The 17872-nt window shown below is 41.3% G+C and overlaps 1 protein-coding gene and 1 pseudogene across 2 annotated transcripts in view; both read left to right on the forward strand.

Annotated features, from left to right (window-relative positions):
* Nucleotides 1-17872, forward strand: part of SH3RF2 (SH3 domain containing ring finger 2) — a 143897-nt gene that overhangs the window by 46275 nt on the left and 79750 nt on the right. For both annotated transcript variants that reach the window (XM_012001529.1, XM_012001530.1), the window contains exon 3: nucleotides 17086-17355. In XM_012001529.1, the coding sequence (XP_011856919.1) occupies nucleotides 17086-17355 (270 nt within the window). The remainder of the gene's footprint in view (nucleotides 1-17085; nucleotides 17356-17872) is intronic.
* Nucleotides 14210-14998, forward strand: LOC105554911 (annotated as a pseudogene).

A 17872-nucleotide genomic window follows, 5' to 3' on the forward strand; every position in this document is an offset into this window, starting at 1 on the left:
TCCTAAAATCCCAGTTGTAGAAAGGCAATGGTGCTAGCCAGAAGCAATCTTTCACTCTGGAACAAGTGTGAATTAGAGAGCTAGGTAGTGGTGTTTTGGAGCCAGCTTCTACCAGCTCTTAGGAGGCAATAGGGCACATCTCTTCCCAACTTCACATTCAGCAATGTCTGTTGGTAGCCAAAATAGGAGTATTTATACCAGGGAAATTGGCAAATGCTACAAACCAGAGCCTTTTTTTTTTTTTTTTTTTTTTTTTTTTTTTTTTTTTTTTTTTTTTTTTTTTTTTTTTTTTTTTCTTTTTTTTTTTTTTTTTTTTTTTTTGAGAGCTCACTTACCACCTTTTATTGAGTGAGGGTGAAAGCAATGAGAAGAGTAGAACCCCAGGGCAGCAGTTATTAAGGAATGTCCACTCACAACAAAAACAAGAAAGTCTTTGGCATGATTTTCAAAGAGTGACCATATAACTCTTTCTGCCATTTGTAACAGGCCCACCCAAAGCCTCAGGGATGAAAAGAGGAAGACTCCTTCATGCCAATTCATTCCCAGACAAGCCAGATGAGTGTCAATGACACCCAGCTCATGGAAATGAGATTGGAGCCTCTCAGATCAACAGCTGCTGAGAGCTACTTTCTTTGGCTCATGAGGCCAGCGATAAATTGAGTTTCAATGTTCTGAATAGGCAGAAAAAGATACCTCCTTGCTCTCTCCTGTTCCCTTTGCTGGAGCTGCCAGCTGGCACTTTTTGTCACTCATCATGGTTGCCTGCAGTGGCGATTATACACGCAGTGCAGAGGGCATGTGGGAAAGAAAAAGTCTTCAACAAGCGAGAGTCTCCAAGGCAAGTACCCACTGGAAAAACTGGGATGTAGATATAGCTCAAGGCATGTTTTAAATAATGGAGCCTTTTTAAAGGATGGCCTAGAAAAATACTATATTTATCTTTGGCTAGCGTGCTTGGATACTCCCCAATCTTGGGGAAATAACTAGTTGGGTATGTTGGAGTTATTTTGTTAAGAGTAGCGTTGACTAAATACCAAAGTTTGGGTTGGATTTAACTGGTATAGTGTGATTTAATATTCATTTATTGATTTACTCATCCATTTGTTTGTTTAACAAATAAATGAGTGCTTACTAGATGCTACTACAATGTAAGCCCCATAAAGGCAGATATTGTGTCTGTCTCATTTATTGTAGGCACTCAGTACTTTTTTGTTGAATGAATGAGTGGAAGTAGGGAGTATAAAGATGAATAAGTCATAAGGCTTGCTGCTACAGAGCTCACAATCTGGTGTGCAAACAGACAAGTAAAACAGCAGTTGCAATGCAGGGTGTTGAGTGTTATGATAGGGGAAGTATAGGGTGCAATGGCTCACAAAAAAGGGAGACCCAACCCAGCCTTTGGGGAAGGAGACAGGAAAGGCTTTCTGAAGATAAAGATGCAAAAGACTCAGCGAACAATGCCAAAGATATTGGCACCTATGTAGATATAACCTTATGGAAAGGAGAACTGTCACATATTCTGCCATATCTCATATTCCTAAGGAAGACTTTTGGCTCTATCTCAGAGTGAAAAATGATTGCAAATAACTTCCATAACTTACCCATCAGTGATCTTTTCCATTTCTTGGAGACTTTCAGGAGGTTTTCCTAAGTTCAGACTTTTTGTTGAAAGAAATGACCTTATGTCCAGTGGACAAATGGTGTGTGAGTCTTTAGCATGCCTCTGATGCACAGTCACTTGCTCCTTCCATGAAGTTCAGCTCTATAGGCAGGCAGGGCACTTCTTCACCAAGGTCATGTCTATTTCACTTGGTATAAATGAGAAGAATGCTCTGAATTTTGATTTGAAAGAGGCAAACTTCAGATTTGCAGAAAGTCTTGGTGATTAAAAATCTTGGCTTCAGCCAAGATTTGGCATGGTGGCTCATGCCTGTAATCACAGCACTTTAGGAGGCAGAGGTGGGAAGATGGCTTGAGCCCAGGAGTTCAAGACCAGCCTGGGCAACATAGAAAGACCCTGTCTCTCCAAAAAATTAAAAAATTAGCTGAGCATGTTGGCACATGCCTATAGTCCCAACTATTTGGGAGGCTGAGGTGGGAGGATCACTTGAGCTCAGGAGGACCAGGCTTCAGTGAGCCATGTTCACACCACTTCATTCCATCCTGGACAACAGAGCAAGACCCTGTCTCAAAAAAGAAAAAAGTCTTGGCTTCATGGACCACTGAACTGAGAGGGAAGAAGTTCGATTTCCCAAGGCTTGTGGTCCCCAACAAGGGTCATGCTAGGCTTTTTCCTTTGGTATCACAAAATTAAACTGCAAATAAGTGCAATATGCACACATACAAACATGTAAATCTTAAAAGATGGAGATTAATTAAGAAGTAAACTACTTGAAATCAAGATGTAACTTTTTGACAATTGAGGACAAGCCCAGGCCCTTCAGATCTTCTCTTCCAGGTCATTTTCCCCAAGGGCCTGGGAGTATTTACAGTCACTTCATTCCTCACACAACAGCCTATCAGGCTGTGGCACCTTTACCTCACTGGCAGTTTTGAGGAGGACCACATACACGAAAGTGGAGAGAATAATCAACTCTACAGAATAATGAAAAGCAAAGAATGTAATGAACTGCCTTCAACCCATGACTAAAGTTTCAACAGTTATTACCATTTTGCCAATTTGATTTCATCTCACCTGTCACCTTTATTTCTGATGTATTTCAAAGATACTCCTGGAGCTTTCATAATTCACCTTTAAAAAGCTCTGGGTCTGGTACAGTGGCTCATGCCTATAATCCCAGTACTTTGGGAGGCTGAAGAGGGAGCCCAGGCATTTGAGACCAGCCTGAGCAATATAGCAAGACCCCATCTCTACAAAACAAAAATAAAAATTAGCTGGGCATGGCGGCATGTGCCTGTAGTCCTGGCTACTTTGGAGGCTGAGGCAGGAGGATCTCTTGAGCGCAGGAGTTTGAGGCTTCAGTGAGCCATGATTGCACTGCTGCACTCCAGCCTGGGCAACAGAGCAAGACTTGTCTCAAATAAATACATAAATAAATGTCTGTTATCTTTAGAGTTGGGAAGAATGGTAAAACTCATCTTCTTCACTTTGCAGTTGAAGAAACAGGCCCAGAGAGGTTCAGTGCCTCACTCAAGGACACAGTGTATAAGTTGTGAATCACGTTCAGGGACCACCTCCAGCCCCCAGACCAGCTGGTCGCATTAGGAGAAGCTCCACGTCATTAGTCATTCCTCCTTCAGCTCCAAAAACCTCTCAGAGGAGAAAGCCGGGGTAGAGCAACCAGAGCTTTGCTTTTCCTCTAAGCCAGGGGAGAAGTAGTGGTGGGAGGGTTGTTTGACTCACTTTTTCTCACTCTGCATGGTGTATTTGGCTCAGTTTCTCAAACCATATGGAAAAAGACTCACCCACCACGTGCCACACCTATTGGAAAAGCTCATTCTGGAAAGGGGGATAATGAAAGAGGGCAGAATTGCCTCCCAGGCCGAATGAGATGGCGCTTTTCCTCATCCTTCAGGCTCCCACGTACCCCTTGCCCTTCTCCACAGGTGCCCTGTGCCCTGGTGGAGAAGAGATGGTGAGGGAAATGTTTTACGTCCTTGGGGAGTTCAGTCCTATCCCATTGAACAGCTCTGGGCATTGGCATCTAGCCCATTTCAAAAACAATCCCAGGCTATTTATTGAGAACCAGCTTAGGTTTGGAGCCAGGGATATGGCTCTAGACATATCTTGGATTACCTCCTAGGACAGGGAAATGAGATCACCCCAAAGAAATCTCAGGGAAATGTTTGGAGGGAAAAAGGAAAATATGCCAATGGCAGCCCTGAAAAGGCACTGCTGACTATAAGCAGCTCTTTCTCTGCCCATGTGGTATAAACTCCTGCTTCCTTCCCTTTTCCCTGCTGCAGAACTGATGGAGGAGGGACCAAGAGATAAAGGCTGGCATATTCTGAGTGTTTGATTAATATTTACTTGAAGGAGGAAGGAAGGGATGTCATACCCACAGACTCAAAGTGGCAGGAGTTAGGTCAAGAAGAAAAATTGAGCCTATGATGTCTTAGCATTCTACCAAAGACTGGAAGAAGAGAGGCCACAGCAAAAGACTGAGGGGAGAGAGAGAGAGAGACACTTGCTAATATAGTCCAGGAATGAGAAAACAGTAAAATATTCTTCTTTTTTTTAAATTTTTTCTATAAGTTATTGGGGTACAAGTGGTGTTTGGTTACATGAGTAAGTTCTTTAGTGATGATTTGTGAGATTTTGGTGCACCCATTACCCGAGCAATATATACTGCACCTTATTTGAGGTATTTTATCCCTCGCACCCTTCCCCCGAAGCCCCCAAAGTCTATTGTATCATTCTTATGCGTTTGCATCCTCATAGCTTAGCTCCCACATATCAGTGAGAACATACAATGGAGAAAACACTAAAATACATAGAGAAACACGTAACAAAAGTCACACAACATAATAGAATTTCAAATACAAATAAGCAGCTAATAAAGAGAATCTTCCCTACGTTGGGTTCCTTCCCGTCCCTCGAGTCTCTGACCTCCCTTGAGGTCATAACATCATTCTTTTCCTTCATAGCATTTACTCCAACCTGTAATTATATATTTATTTGTGTGTTTATAAGTCTGATCTTTGTTTCCCCAACTAGACTGTAAGCTCCATGAAGGGTCTTGAACATACCTGGCATGGTTGGCACTCAAAAATGTTTGTTGAAAGCAAAAAAGGAATGAATGACGAGTAGAGCTGGGAAGTCAGACCAGAAGCTATCACAGCAGGCCTATTACCCCTCTCTCCTAAGCATCCTTATTTGTTGAGCACTTATTCTTTTCCAGGCATTCCACTAAGTACTCTACATTGTTTATCACATTAATCGTCTCCAAAGCCATGAGGAAGTGTGCTCAGGGGTCCCAAGACCACCTTCACTTTCAGTGATTCACTAGAAGGGCTCACAGAACTCAGCAAAGCCATTATACTCATGGTTATGGTTTATTCCAGTTAAAGAATATAAGTTAAAGTCAGCAATGGAAAAAGGCACATTAGGGCAGAGTCCAGGAGCTTCCTTAAAGCTTCCAGTTGTCCTCTCCCTGTGGAGTCATGCAGACAGCATTTCTTTTTACCAGAGACTTGCTGTCCAGGATTTTACTGGAGATTTCATTGTTTGATGACATTTACCATCTCAGACCACCCACGTGGCTGCCCTCAGTCTCCAGCCCCTCCAGAGGTCAAGCTTCTACTGTTTGGCCCAAAGCCCCCCACCATAAATCACATTGTTAGCTTAGACTATCTCGTGTGACCCAAGGCCTCCAGGTAGACAAAGTCTCTCTGATCAGCCAAAATATTCTAAGGACTTAGAGGTTATCTCCCAGGCAAGAGCCAAAACTATTGTCAGAATATACAGGGTTTGGATAACCCAGACTCGCTGAGTTTGCTGCACAGGGAAATAATAGTATTAGCCCCAATTTTTGGATGATCCAAACTAAGGATCAGGGATGCTAAATGATTTGGCCAAATTTACAAAAGCCAGAATGCAAACCAACATCCCACGTGATTCTAACATATGTGTTCCTAACTATTGCATCCTAGTACCTCTCCTGAAGTAAAATTTTCTATGAAAAAAAAAAAAAAAAACTCATGCAGAGTTTCTTCTAAAACTGGTCTCAAATCTGAATGTCGGATTTAGGGATTTCCACTTGGTAAGATCACCGTGAGCTTTCTGCTGATCTCAAGCACCCCAGCAGTGGATCATCTGGGATCTGCCAAGGCCAGGTGGATCTGATCCTCCTGTTGGGTGAGCACTGGGGTTTGCGTAGTGTCTCCCTCCTCACCAGAGAAGAGAAAACATACACAAGGGCTAACCACCACTTTCTAGTTACTAATTGCTCCATTTCCCCCAACAAATCTGCTCCAGAAAGATTATCACTATGAGTGAGGGAGGAAAGGTGGCTTCGTTGGTTAAGCAGCAACTACAAAGTTAGGGTACAGTACAATTTTTGACCCTTTACCTCATCCGTAGAGTGAACTCACAGGGAAGTTACATTTCCCTTGCCCAGCATTCCCAAGACACGTGGGCTCTTCCTGCAAAGTGCCCCAGATGCAATTATGCAAATCACATTCACAAAATAAAACTTCTGAAAAGCGAGTCAGCAAAGAAACCTGTGTGACTTTGCTGATTCAGTGACGCCTAACTTTATTTGAGTATGTAACCTTTGTGTGTGTGTGTATAACACCAAATCATTAAAATTGGGGGGTGTTTAGAAAATATGATGAAAACAATCCTTCTTTTCCCTAGCTCATCCAATAGATCTCCACTTGAGTAATTATTATCAACCATATGTATGAACCTTGCATGCATTCTATGTATCTGAGAACAGTAATTCTTGAAGGTTTTCAGAGTAATTCACTCATTCATTCATTCACCGAGCATTTCTTAAACACCTACTTGTGTACAGTGTTCAAAGATAGAGAGGCAGAGATGCTTGAGACACAAATCCTGAATTATCCAGCAGCAGAGAACTTAACCTGGGAAATGACAAATAACTTGGGTCAAAGGCCAGGATGGTGTTGGTTTTGGGCTCCATTCTCCAGTGATGGGCAATCTCATGACCAATTCAGGGAAGTAAACCATTGATAAGCCATTAGCTCAGCATATTGATGTTGGTCCCACCTGATGCGAGGAGTAGAGAGAACCAGGCCAACCTTTCTAAATTGGTGGGAAGCATTTCCAGGGTGTGTCAAAGAGCTCGTTACACAGTAGCAGGTTGAGTTCTCATCTCAGCTCTGCTTTTTCCCTTGTGTATGTCACTGTGGTGATTCTGCTCCCCTTGCATTCCTTTTCTCTTATCCTGTTATCAGCCTATACCTCCCTTTATTTTTAAAATTGGAAATAAAGTCAGGACTCACTGGCAGCTGAACCTCCTGCTGTTTCTGAATATTGCTATTGGAATATTACATTGTTATGAAGTTTGTTGTTTCTGTGTTTCAAATATATACTAGTTAGGACTGGTCCAGTTTCAGGTGTCAAAAAATAACTCCAAGTAGTTTAAGTAATCAACAGTAAATTGGGGATATAGACAATTGGAGAGTTCATCTCACTGAATAACCTTCAGGCACCATTTAATCTAGGAGTTCAAATTTTATTGTCAGGGCTCTAGCTATCTAGTTACCTATCTAGCTTGCTATATCTAGTTCTGTTGCCTTCTACAGCTTCTTTCAGGAAAGCGCATCTACTGGTTGGGAAATATCACCAATATTATAGCCAACGTTGAACTACACCATATTGCACTGGTGGTCCAAGGTCCACAACCTGAACGCTCATAATTCAAAAGCAATAGAGATTATTTCTCAGTATCTATATATCAAATCTCAGAGAAAAATACTAATTATCCCTGATTGAGGTACATGCCTCGTCACTGTGCTGAGGGTTTGGGATATTCTAACGGGCCAGCCTGGCCCACGTACCCTTGTGTGTATGATGTGGCCAGGGTGAATAACCTGCCCATCAGAAGGTAAAGAGAGAACAGGTGGTTCCTTACAGAAGGGGATGCTTGGCAAAGCAATAACATAATTTTATTACTAAAGTGTCTGCAAGCTCTTGTCTCTGAAGCCTATGCATTATCTTTCTATCAAAATCATGCCTCTTGTGGCTTCCAGACTCTACTGAGGAGACAAATGAATAGGCGAATTACAGGAGCATAGAGTCTTGAGCTTTTTTAATATCAGAAAAGCAAAGCTTTTTAGGTATACACAAGGAAAAAGAGTTTGGTGATGACCTGACTGTGAGATCTCCACACAAACTTTATCCCTGTGCTTTCTCGCCCCTGCATCTATAGAGACAGAAAACAGTGATGGGTGAGAAAAGCTATTGCTAACAATACAACAGGTGAGAGCTGATGTGGAACTTGGAATCTTTTTCCCTTGAGAGAGCAGTGGGGGACTGGATAGAATCAACCAGCTGAGTCTCTTCAGGTGCTTAACTTTTATGTGAGAGCTCTAGAGTTCAATAATTCATGCTATTACAGCCAGCAGCAAGCAAATTGCATTCACATTCAATTCAGATTTTGATTACAAAACAGAGCCCCAAATGAGTTTTATGATGGAAAAACATGCTAGGTGACTTCAACTGGATGGCAGACAATGAGAATGGTTAAAAGCACCCAGGCTTTCAGGTCAAATGTGCCTCAGCCAATCTTGGATCTGCCATACACTGGCTGTGTGACCTTGTTTGGTGACATTTCCCATCTCAGAACTTCTGTTTCCTCATCATAAAATAGGGTAATACCACCTACTTCATAGGGTTTTGAGAGCATATGAATGAAATAATACATGGAAAGCGCAGTAGTGTAATAATGTAAGAAAAATGTCTGTGGCCTGGCAGAACCCCAATAAATGTTAATTTCCTTTCCTCTTCAGAGTCATTCACTCTCTCCCTCTCTCTTCCCCTCACTCCACCCCTTCCTGCTTCCCTCTGCCCTGCTTTGCACTATGGAAGCCAATGTTTTCTGTGAGTATGAACATAGAAATGAGACTACCAGAGGAGGGATTATCCAAAATGGAGAGAAAGAAGAAAGAAGGTCTTCTTGTTAAAAATAGAATCTATATATAATTCATCCCCACAATATTTATTTATGTTGAGGGGAGATGGAGAAAAGATGAAAATAGGCAATTAGTACTATTTTAGGGTTTCAAGGTTTAGGCATCTTCAAAGCAATTTGAGCATTTTGTGCAATTTTAGTTTAATATATTCTCTCAGTAAGTCATTAAAATATGCAAGCTACTTGCATGGCAAATATCTTTCAGAAAAAATAAAAGAAAGAAAGCAAGCTAGCAATTTACAAAGCCTATGTCAAAACTCCATTCATTGCCCCCATTTGAGTTAGAATAAGATATAGCTTAGACTTTCAGTAGCATCAAACTTGGTGAGGGAGCTTGATAAAAATGCAGCTACTTGAATCCCACTCCAAGAGATTGTGATCAAATCAGTCAGGGGTGGGATCAAGGCATTCGCATTTTTAACACCTCCCAGATTCTCATACAGGGAAACCACAGATTATATTTTAAGAAACAGGCCTGGCGCAATGCCTCATGCCTAGAATCCTAGCACTTTGGGAGGCTGAGGAGGGTGGATCACTTGAGCTTAGGAGTTTGAGACCAGCTTGAACAACATGGTGAAACCCCGTCTCTGCAAAAAATACAAAAAAAATTAGCCAGGCGTGGTGGTACACACCTGTAGTCACAGCTACTTGTGGGGCTGAGGCAGGAAGATCACTTAACCTGAGAGGTTGAGGCTACAGAGGCAAAGACCATAACACTGCACTCCAGCCTGTGTGACAAAGTGAGACCCTGTCTCAAAAAAAGAAAAAGAATTGTAGGCTTGGCTTGGGGATGCTGAGTTCAAATCCTAAATTCATTATTTTCTAACTTGTGAACTTGGGCAACTTTTAAATTTTTTGTATTAGTCCATTTTCATGCTGCTGATAAAGACATACCCAAGACTGGGCAATTTACAAAAGAAAAAGGTTTAATTAGACTTACAGTTCCATGTGGCTAGTGAAGCCTCACAATCATGGCAGAAGGCAAGGAGGAGCAAGTCATGTCTTACATGGATGACAGCAGGCAGAGAGAGCTTGTGCAGGGGAACTCCTCTTTGTAAAACCATCAGATCTCATGAGACTTATTCACTATCATAAGAACAGCATGGGAAAGACTTGCCCCCATAATTCAGTTACCTCCCACTGGGTCCCTCCCACAATATGTGGGAATTCAAGATGAGATCTGGGAGGGGACACAGCCAAATCATATTGTTCCGCCCCGGTCACTCCTGTATCTCACGGCCTCACATTTCAAAACCAATCGTGTCTTCACAACAGTCCCCCAAAGTCTTATTTCAGCATTAACTCAGATGTCCATAGTTCAAAGTCTCATCCAAGACAAGGCAAATCCCTTTCACCTATGAGCCTGTAAAATCAAAAGCAGGTTAGTAACTTCCTAGATGCAGTGGGGGTACAGGTATTGGGTGAATACAGTCATTTCAAATGGGAGAAATTGGCCAGAACAAAGGAGCTATAGGCCCCATGCAAGTCTGAAATCAAGCAAGGCAGTCAAATCTTAAAGTTTTCAAAATTATCTCCTTTGACTCTGTGTCTCACATCCAGATCACACTAATGCAAGAGGTAGGTTCCCATGGTCTTGGGCAGCTTGGGTACAGCCCTCCTCCCAGCTGCTTTTCACGGGCTGGTGTTGAGTGTCTGCAGCTTTTCCAGGCACACAGTGCAAGCTGTCAGTGGATCTACCATTCTGGGGTCTGGAGGACAGTGGCCATCTGCTCTCAGCTCCACTAGGCAGTGTCCCAGTAGGGACTTGTGTAGGGGCTCTGACCCTACATTTTCCTTCTGCACTGCCCTAGCAGAGGTTCTCCATGAGAGCCCCACCACTGCAGCAAAATTCTGCCTGGGCATCCAGGCGTTTCCATACATCTTCTGAAATCTAGGTGGAGGTTCCCAAACCTCAGTTCTTGACTTCTGTGTACTTGTAGGATCAACACCAAGTGGAAGCTGCCAAGGCTTGAGGCTTGCACCCTCTGAAGCCATAGCCCGAGTTCCATATTGGCCCCTTGCAGTCACAGCTGGAGCAGCTGGGACACAGGGCACCAAGTCCCTAGGCTGAACATAGCAGGGGGACCCTGGGCCTGGCCCATGAAACCACTTTTTCCTCCTAGGCCTCCAGGCCTGTGATGGGAGGGGCTGCCATGAAGACCTCTGACATGCCCTGGAGACATTTTCCCCATCGTCTTGGGAGTTAACACTCAGCTCATTACTTACGAAAATATCTGCAGCCTGCAGTGGACTTGAACTTCTCCTCAGAAAATGAGATTTTCTTTTCTATCACATTGTCAGACTGCAAATTTTCCAAACTTTTATGCTCAGCTTCCCTTATAACACTGAATGCCTTTAACAGCACCCAAGTCACCTCTTGAATGCTTTGCTGCTTAGAAATTTCTTCCACCAGATACCCTAAATCATCTCTCTCAAGTTCAAAGTTCCACAAATCTCTAGGGCAGGTGCAAAATGCTGCCAGTCTCTTTGCTAAAACATAACAAGAGTCACATTTGCTCCAGTTTCCAACAAATTTCTCATCTCCATCTGAGATCACCTCAGCCTGGACCTTATTGTTCGTATCACTATCAGCATGTTTGTCAAAGTCATTCAACAAGTCTCTAGGAAGTTCCAAACTTTCCCACATTTTCCTGTCTTCTTCTAGCCCTCCAAATTTTTCCAACCTCTGCCTGATACCCAGTTCCAAAGTTGCTTCCATATTTTCAAGTATCTTTTCAGAAACACCCCACTCTACTGGTACCGATTTACTATATTAGTCCATTTTCATGTTACTGATAAAGACATGCCTGAGACTGGGAAGAAAAGGAGGTTTAATTGGACTTACAGTTCCACATGAATGGGGAGGCCTCAGAATCATGGCAGGAGGTGAAAGGCAATTCTTACATGGCAGCAGCAAGAGAAAATGAGGAAGAAACAAAAGCAGAAACCCTTGATAAACCCATCAGATCTCATGGGACTTACTCACAATCATGAGAACAGCACAGGAAAGACTTGCCCCTATGATTCAATTATCTCCCACCAGGCCCTTTCCAAACATGTGGGAATTCAAGATGAGATTTGGGTGGGGACACAGCCAAACCATATCATTGTCTGATCCCCAGTTTTTTAATCTAAAAATTGACATTTGAAATAATACACATCTCAAAAGTTGTTGTGAGAATTAGAGAGTGCTTAGCAAAGAGAATTAGAGCGCTTAGCAAAGAATATGGTGCAAGAAAGAAGCACTCAGTAAAGGTTAGCTATTAATATTATCATCATGCAAATCCAAAGGGGCTTAGATATTTTCTTATTTATCTTTTCATTCTTCCTTTCTTTCCTTTTCTCTTTTCTGTTTTTTTTTTCCATAAATAATAATAATAATAAAGCCTCACAATTCATTCAGCAAGGTGGAAGTTTATTTAGCTCTCAGACAAAAATCTGGATGTGAAGTAATCCAGGATGGGTGTGGCAGCTCTGAAACCCAGGCTTCTTCCCTCCTGTTAGATGTGGCCCTCATCCTCAATATTCAAGATGGCAGCTAGAGCTCTAGGGATCATGTCTGCGTTCCACATAGCAAGATGGAGGAGAGGAAAAGAAAACTCAGGAAGGACACTTCCTAAAGGTTGCTTACTCCCACACTGGCCTGGAGTTAATCACCAGAAAGGCTGAAAATGTGACCAATATTCCAGGTAGTCATGTACCCAGAAAAATGTGATATTGCAATGGAAAACTGAGAGGAAGAAATATGGAGGAACAATTATTGTTCCCTCATGTACCCAACCCTAGGAGTCTAACAGATTTGGGTCATTCCCCAGAAATCTATTCTCATCCAGCTTTTACCTGCTTATTTCTCAGGTAGGGAACACCTTCCTCAAAAAAGGTAGTTGTATAGTTTGCTTATCCTACTCAGCTTGGCTTGCTTTCTTTCTAAATTCCTCTTATACCTTTTACCTCTCATCCACCAACTTCATTCATTTTCTAACTGTCCAATTTTAATAAGCAATACAATTATTATAGAAAAGTTAGAGAACACAGCTAAGCATTTAGGAAAAAAAGTGTTTTTTTCAACATTCAAAAATCTCACCATTTAGAGATAACCACTTCTAAAATATTAGCCTATAGTCATCTAACATTTTCCCTAGGTAAAAATATACATGTGTATTTATAATGAAAATCTAGTCTACATAATTGTTCTTAACCTTTTCTGTTACACTTAATGGTATATTATCAGTAATGCTCAATGTTATTAATTATAAAAAAAATCAATTTTAATGACTGCAAAGTTTTTCATTGTATGGATATGGGTATATAATAATTTATTCAACCAATTCCCTGTTTATTCCACAGCATTATGTTAAGCCCCCTAGTACATACATCTTTGTTCATTTGTCCACCAGTTTCCTGGGGATGAGCTGTGTTCCTGTGGTTTTCTCATCCCTGGGGTCTCCTTACTGTATCCCGGGACCAGCAGAAAAGGGCACCTCCACCATTCCATCAGCGAAGTATTGTTAGGTCTTATCTCTACCACTAAGCTGCTCGGAATTTTTTTTTCAAATGAACATTGTGGATTCAGGAGATCTATGAAGACCTAAATTAATGCCTCTCTATACCCCATTGCATGAATACCAAGATTATAAATAGCAAGGCTGCTACAATGAGAGGTGATTACATAATCCCACTGCTTGGAAAAGCACAAAATAAAACACGACACTAGGTGACTGAAGCACTTCCTCTTAATCTGTTAGAACTTGCAGTTTGCCAAGCAGACTTCAAGCAAGACTGGAGTGAGGCCATTTCTATGTGAAAAAAACAATTTCAATTAGTAAAAATGCATTTGACTGAAATAATTATTTAGACAACTGATTTGACAAATGATTATGCTTGAGCTGATTTTTTTAAAAAACTGACGATTGATCTCTGACTAATTGTTTCTTTGTCTCAGCTGAGCTTCCTAATGATCCAAATGCTCATTTCATAAATGAATACAGTTTAAGAAAGATTAAGTAACTTGGCCATGATTACACAAATGGAAAGAAGTGGAGCCAGAATTCAAAATCAGTATTCAGATCCAGAAAGAGTCACTGACTCCCCTCTCATAGAGGTAGAGTCAAGTTCACGACCCTGTGCCTTGCATAGTGATTAAGAAAAAGGGTTCTAGCATCAGGTAGTCTGAGTTCATGCCCCATATCTGCCATTTCCCAGCTGTGTCATCTTATGCAAGTTAATAAACCACTCTGTGTCTCTGTCACCCTATCTTATAAATGGGGATAATGAGTGTCTATCTCCAAGGACTACCTAGATTAAATGAGATGGCCCACATACACACTTAGCACATAGGAAGTGCTCAGTAATTAGTTATTAATATTATGCAGGTGTCATCTGAAAACCTTGGCTGAAAGGGTCATAGACATGGTGGTCATCAGGGTTCAGGTGTACATGTGAAGGTTTGTTATACAGGTAAACTTGTATCACGGGCATTTGTTGTGCAGATTATTTCATCACCCAGCAATGAATGAGACTTCCTGTTGCTCCTCGTTCTCCCCAACATTTACCATTGTCAGTGTTTCAGATTTTCACCCTGCTAGTAGATGGGAAAACTGACAATCATGCCTGCAGGTCTGATACATGCATCTGTAAGTGTACATGCAGCCAAAGAAGAGGAATCCAAAAAGCTAGTGATACCAGAGCAAGTCCCCATATATACTGCACCACCGCTCCAGTCTAAATATGTTGAAGAGCAGCCTGGTCATTTACAAATGGGTTTTGCTTCCATCTGCACTGCAACTGGTCATTATACTGGCTGGTGCAAGGGTGTTTATGTCTTTGTGAAAAATGCGATAATTGATACAGTACAATTTGGAAAAGATGCTCATGTCTATCTGAAGAATCCTCCTCAAGATTTTCTTCCAAAAATGGGAGTTATTATGGTTTCAGGATTGGTGGGCTTGGTTTCAGCGAGAAAAGGTTCTAAGTGTAAGAAAATGACTTATCCTCTGGGACTGACTACTTTATGAGCAACTGTTTGCTACCCAGTTTGGTCAGTAATAATTGCTAAGGTAACAGGGGAAAAGGTATATGCTACAAACCAGCACATTTCTGGAGCAGTTAAATCATTGTGGACAAAAGTAGCAAAAACGAGTCACTCCCTAAACCTAAAGAAAAAAAACTAAGCTAGGATCCTCCGCCAAAATAGAAGTACCTGCAAAAACAACTCACGTCTTGAAACACGCAGTGCCTTGCCAACAGAACTCAGCTTAGAAGCAAAGACCAAATCAGAATCCAACTCAGGTGCTACACAATTCATGCCTGACCCCAAGTTCATGGATCGTGGGTGGTCCCACCCAGAAGATATGGATAAGTACAGCACTGGAAGCTGAAGTAGACTGCATAGAGAGAGACTACGTAGAAAACTACAGATGTGTGAGGTTGCAAATAATGATGAAAAAAATCATGTAATGGGTAATTGATACATAGAGTATTACTTAAACCAAGTTTTTCCCTTACCTCTCCAAATGTGCAATTTGATAAATTACATAAGTGATTAACACACAAACTGTGAATGCAATGCAAACAATATTAAATGATTGATGAGGAGACATAGGTAGACGTATTAGCTTGAATTCGATGACCTTTAGGGGCATTTATTAAAAAAAAAAAAAAGACATGAACTCCAGTGAGACCAAAATCTGAAAATGCATATATGTGTATATAAAGACATACGTATATATACATATAAACATATATTTCTGCTCCAGCTTTCCCAAATTAATGTCAGTTAAATTAGAATGGTGTGTGGAAAGATGTGTTTCCCTCCGTATTTGTTTGTTTGTTTTTGTTTTGTTTTGTTTTTTTGGGGGGGTTTTTGCTGATTTCCTAGAGCTGGAATAAAATATCCATGTTTTATGGGGAAAAAAATATTATGCAGGTATGCCCCAGAGAAAGTGCAGGTTCAGTACCAGACCACCACAATAAAGCTAATACCATAATAAAACAAGTCAAACAATTTTTTTTTATTTCGCAGTGCATATAAAAGTTGTATTTGGCCGGGCATGGTGGCTCACACCTGTAATCCCAGCACTTTGGGAGGCCAAGGCAGGCAGGTCATGAGGTCAGGAGATGGAGACCATCCTGGCCAACATGGTGAAACCCCGTCTCTACTAAAAATACAAAAATTAGCTGTGCATGGTGATGCGCGCCTGTAATCCCAGCTACTCAGGAAGCTGAGGCAGGAGAATCGCTTGAACCTGGGAGGTGGAGGTTGCAGTGAGCCGAGGTCGTGCGACTGGACTCCAGTCTGGCGACAGAGCAAGACTCTGTCTCAAAAAAAAAAAAAAAAAAAGTTGTGTTTACACTATGCTGTAGTCTATTAAGTGTGCAATAGCATTATGCCTAAATAACAATATATCTAACTTAATTTAAAATACTTTATTACTAAAAAAAAGTTAATGATGTTCTGAGTCTTCAGCAAGTTGTAGTCTTCTTTCTGGCAGTGGGTCTTGACTCAATATTGATGGCTTGCCGCTTCACCTTGCATTTTTATGTTACAGAGACAGCTTCTTTTCTTAAACCTCAGACCGTCTCTGCCAGCTTCAAACTTGTTTCCTGCAGCTTCCTCATCTCTCTCAGCCTTCACAGAATTAAAGAAAGTTAGGATCTTGATCTGGATTAGGCTTTGGCTTGAGGGTCTGTTGTGGCTGATTTGATCTTCTACACAAACCAGTCAAACTTTCTCCATATCAGCAATAAGGCTGTTTCACTTACTTTTCATTTATGAATTCACTGCGGTAGCACTTCTAATTTCCTTCACGAACTTTTCTTTTGCATTCACAACTTGGCTGTTTGTCACAAGAGGCCTAGCCTTTAGCCTATCTCAGCTTTAGTCGTGCCTTCCTCCCTAAGATTAATCATTTCTAGCTTTTGATTTAAAGTGAGAGATGTGAAACTCTTCCTTTCACTTGAAAATTTGTAGGCAGTTGTAGGGTCATTAATTGGCCTCATTTTAATATTGTTGTGTCTCAGAGAATAGGGAGGCCGAAGAAGAGGGAGAGAGATGGGAGAATGACCAGCTGCTGCAGCAGTCAGAACACAAACATTTATCGATGAAGTTTGCTGTCTTGTACGGGCACAGTGTGTGGCGCCCCTCCAGACACTACGAGAGCAACATCAAAGATCACTGATTACAGATCACCATAGCAGACATAATAATAATGAAAATGTTTAAAATATTTAAAGTTAGTAACAGTTACCAGAATGTGACACGGAGACACAAAGTGAGCACAGGGTGTTGGAAAAATGGCGCTGATAGACCTACTCAACACAGGTTGCCATAAACCTTTGATTTGTAAAAAACTCAGTATTTGCAAAGCACGTTAAAGCAAAGTACAATAAAAGGAAGAATGTTTGTATCTTCTGTTCCTCCAGACTCTCAGCTAAGTACATATCTTATTGGTCTGTGCCAATGCAGGTACCTCGAGCAAAGGCCTTATGCAACTATAGAGGGCAAAATCCTGGTGACCTAAGGTTTAATAAGGGAGATGTCATCCTTCTCCGGAGACAGCTTGATGAGAATTGGTACCAGGGGGAAATCAATGGCATCAGTGGGATCTTCCCAGCCAGCTCCGTGGAAGTCATCAAGCAGCTGCCCCAGCCACCCCCGCTCTGCAGGGCCCTCTACAACTTTGACCTACGAGGCAAGGACAAGAGTGAGAACCAGGATTGCCTGACCTTCCTCAAGGTAGGATTCTGGGTGAATCCCAGAGTCACCTGGGACCACATAGAGACCATAGCAGAACCAGAGTTGCTTGTTTAATATTTGCTGATTTTTAAAAATTGTATTTTAAATATATTATTATTTATTATTTTATTCATAAAATATATTTTGTCCATAAATTATATATGTATATATGTGGTGCATCTATATGTAATATGTGTGTACAATTCAGACTACATGCAAGTGAAATCTCTAGAGAAATCTACAAATAAGTGATAGAAGTCTGTAAGCCTTTTTTATTGTAATTACAGAAGTATTCACTCATTCATTCATTCATTCATTTATCCTGAAACCATTGTAGAAACATTTGAAAATACAGATAAGCAAAATAAGGAAAATATTATACCACAATATAGATACAATCACTGTCAACAGCTTGAATAACACATTTGATTTATTCATTCTATCATTCTATCACTTTTGAGCACTTACTCCTTGCAGGCCCTGGGAATAGGACGTGAATAAGTCAGAGTCTCTGCTG

Source organism: Mandrillus leucophaeus, unplaced genomic scaffold (assembly GCF_000951045.1).
Source record: "Mandrillus leucophaeus isolate KB7577 unplaced genomic scaffold, Mleu.le_1.0 Scaffold663, whole genome shotgun sequence".
Taxonomy (NCBI): domain Eukaryota; kingdom Metazoa; phylum Chordata; class Mammalia; order Primates; family Cercopithecidae; genus Mandrillus; species Mandrillus leucophaeus.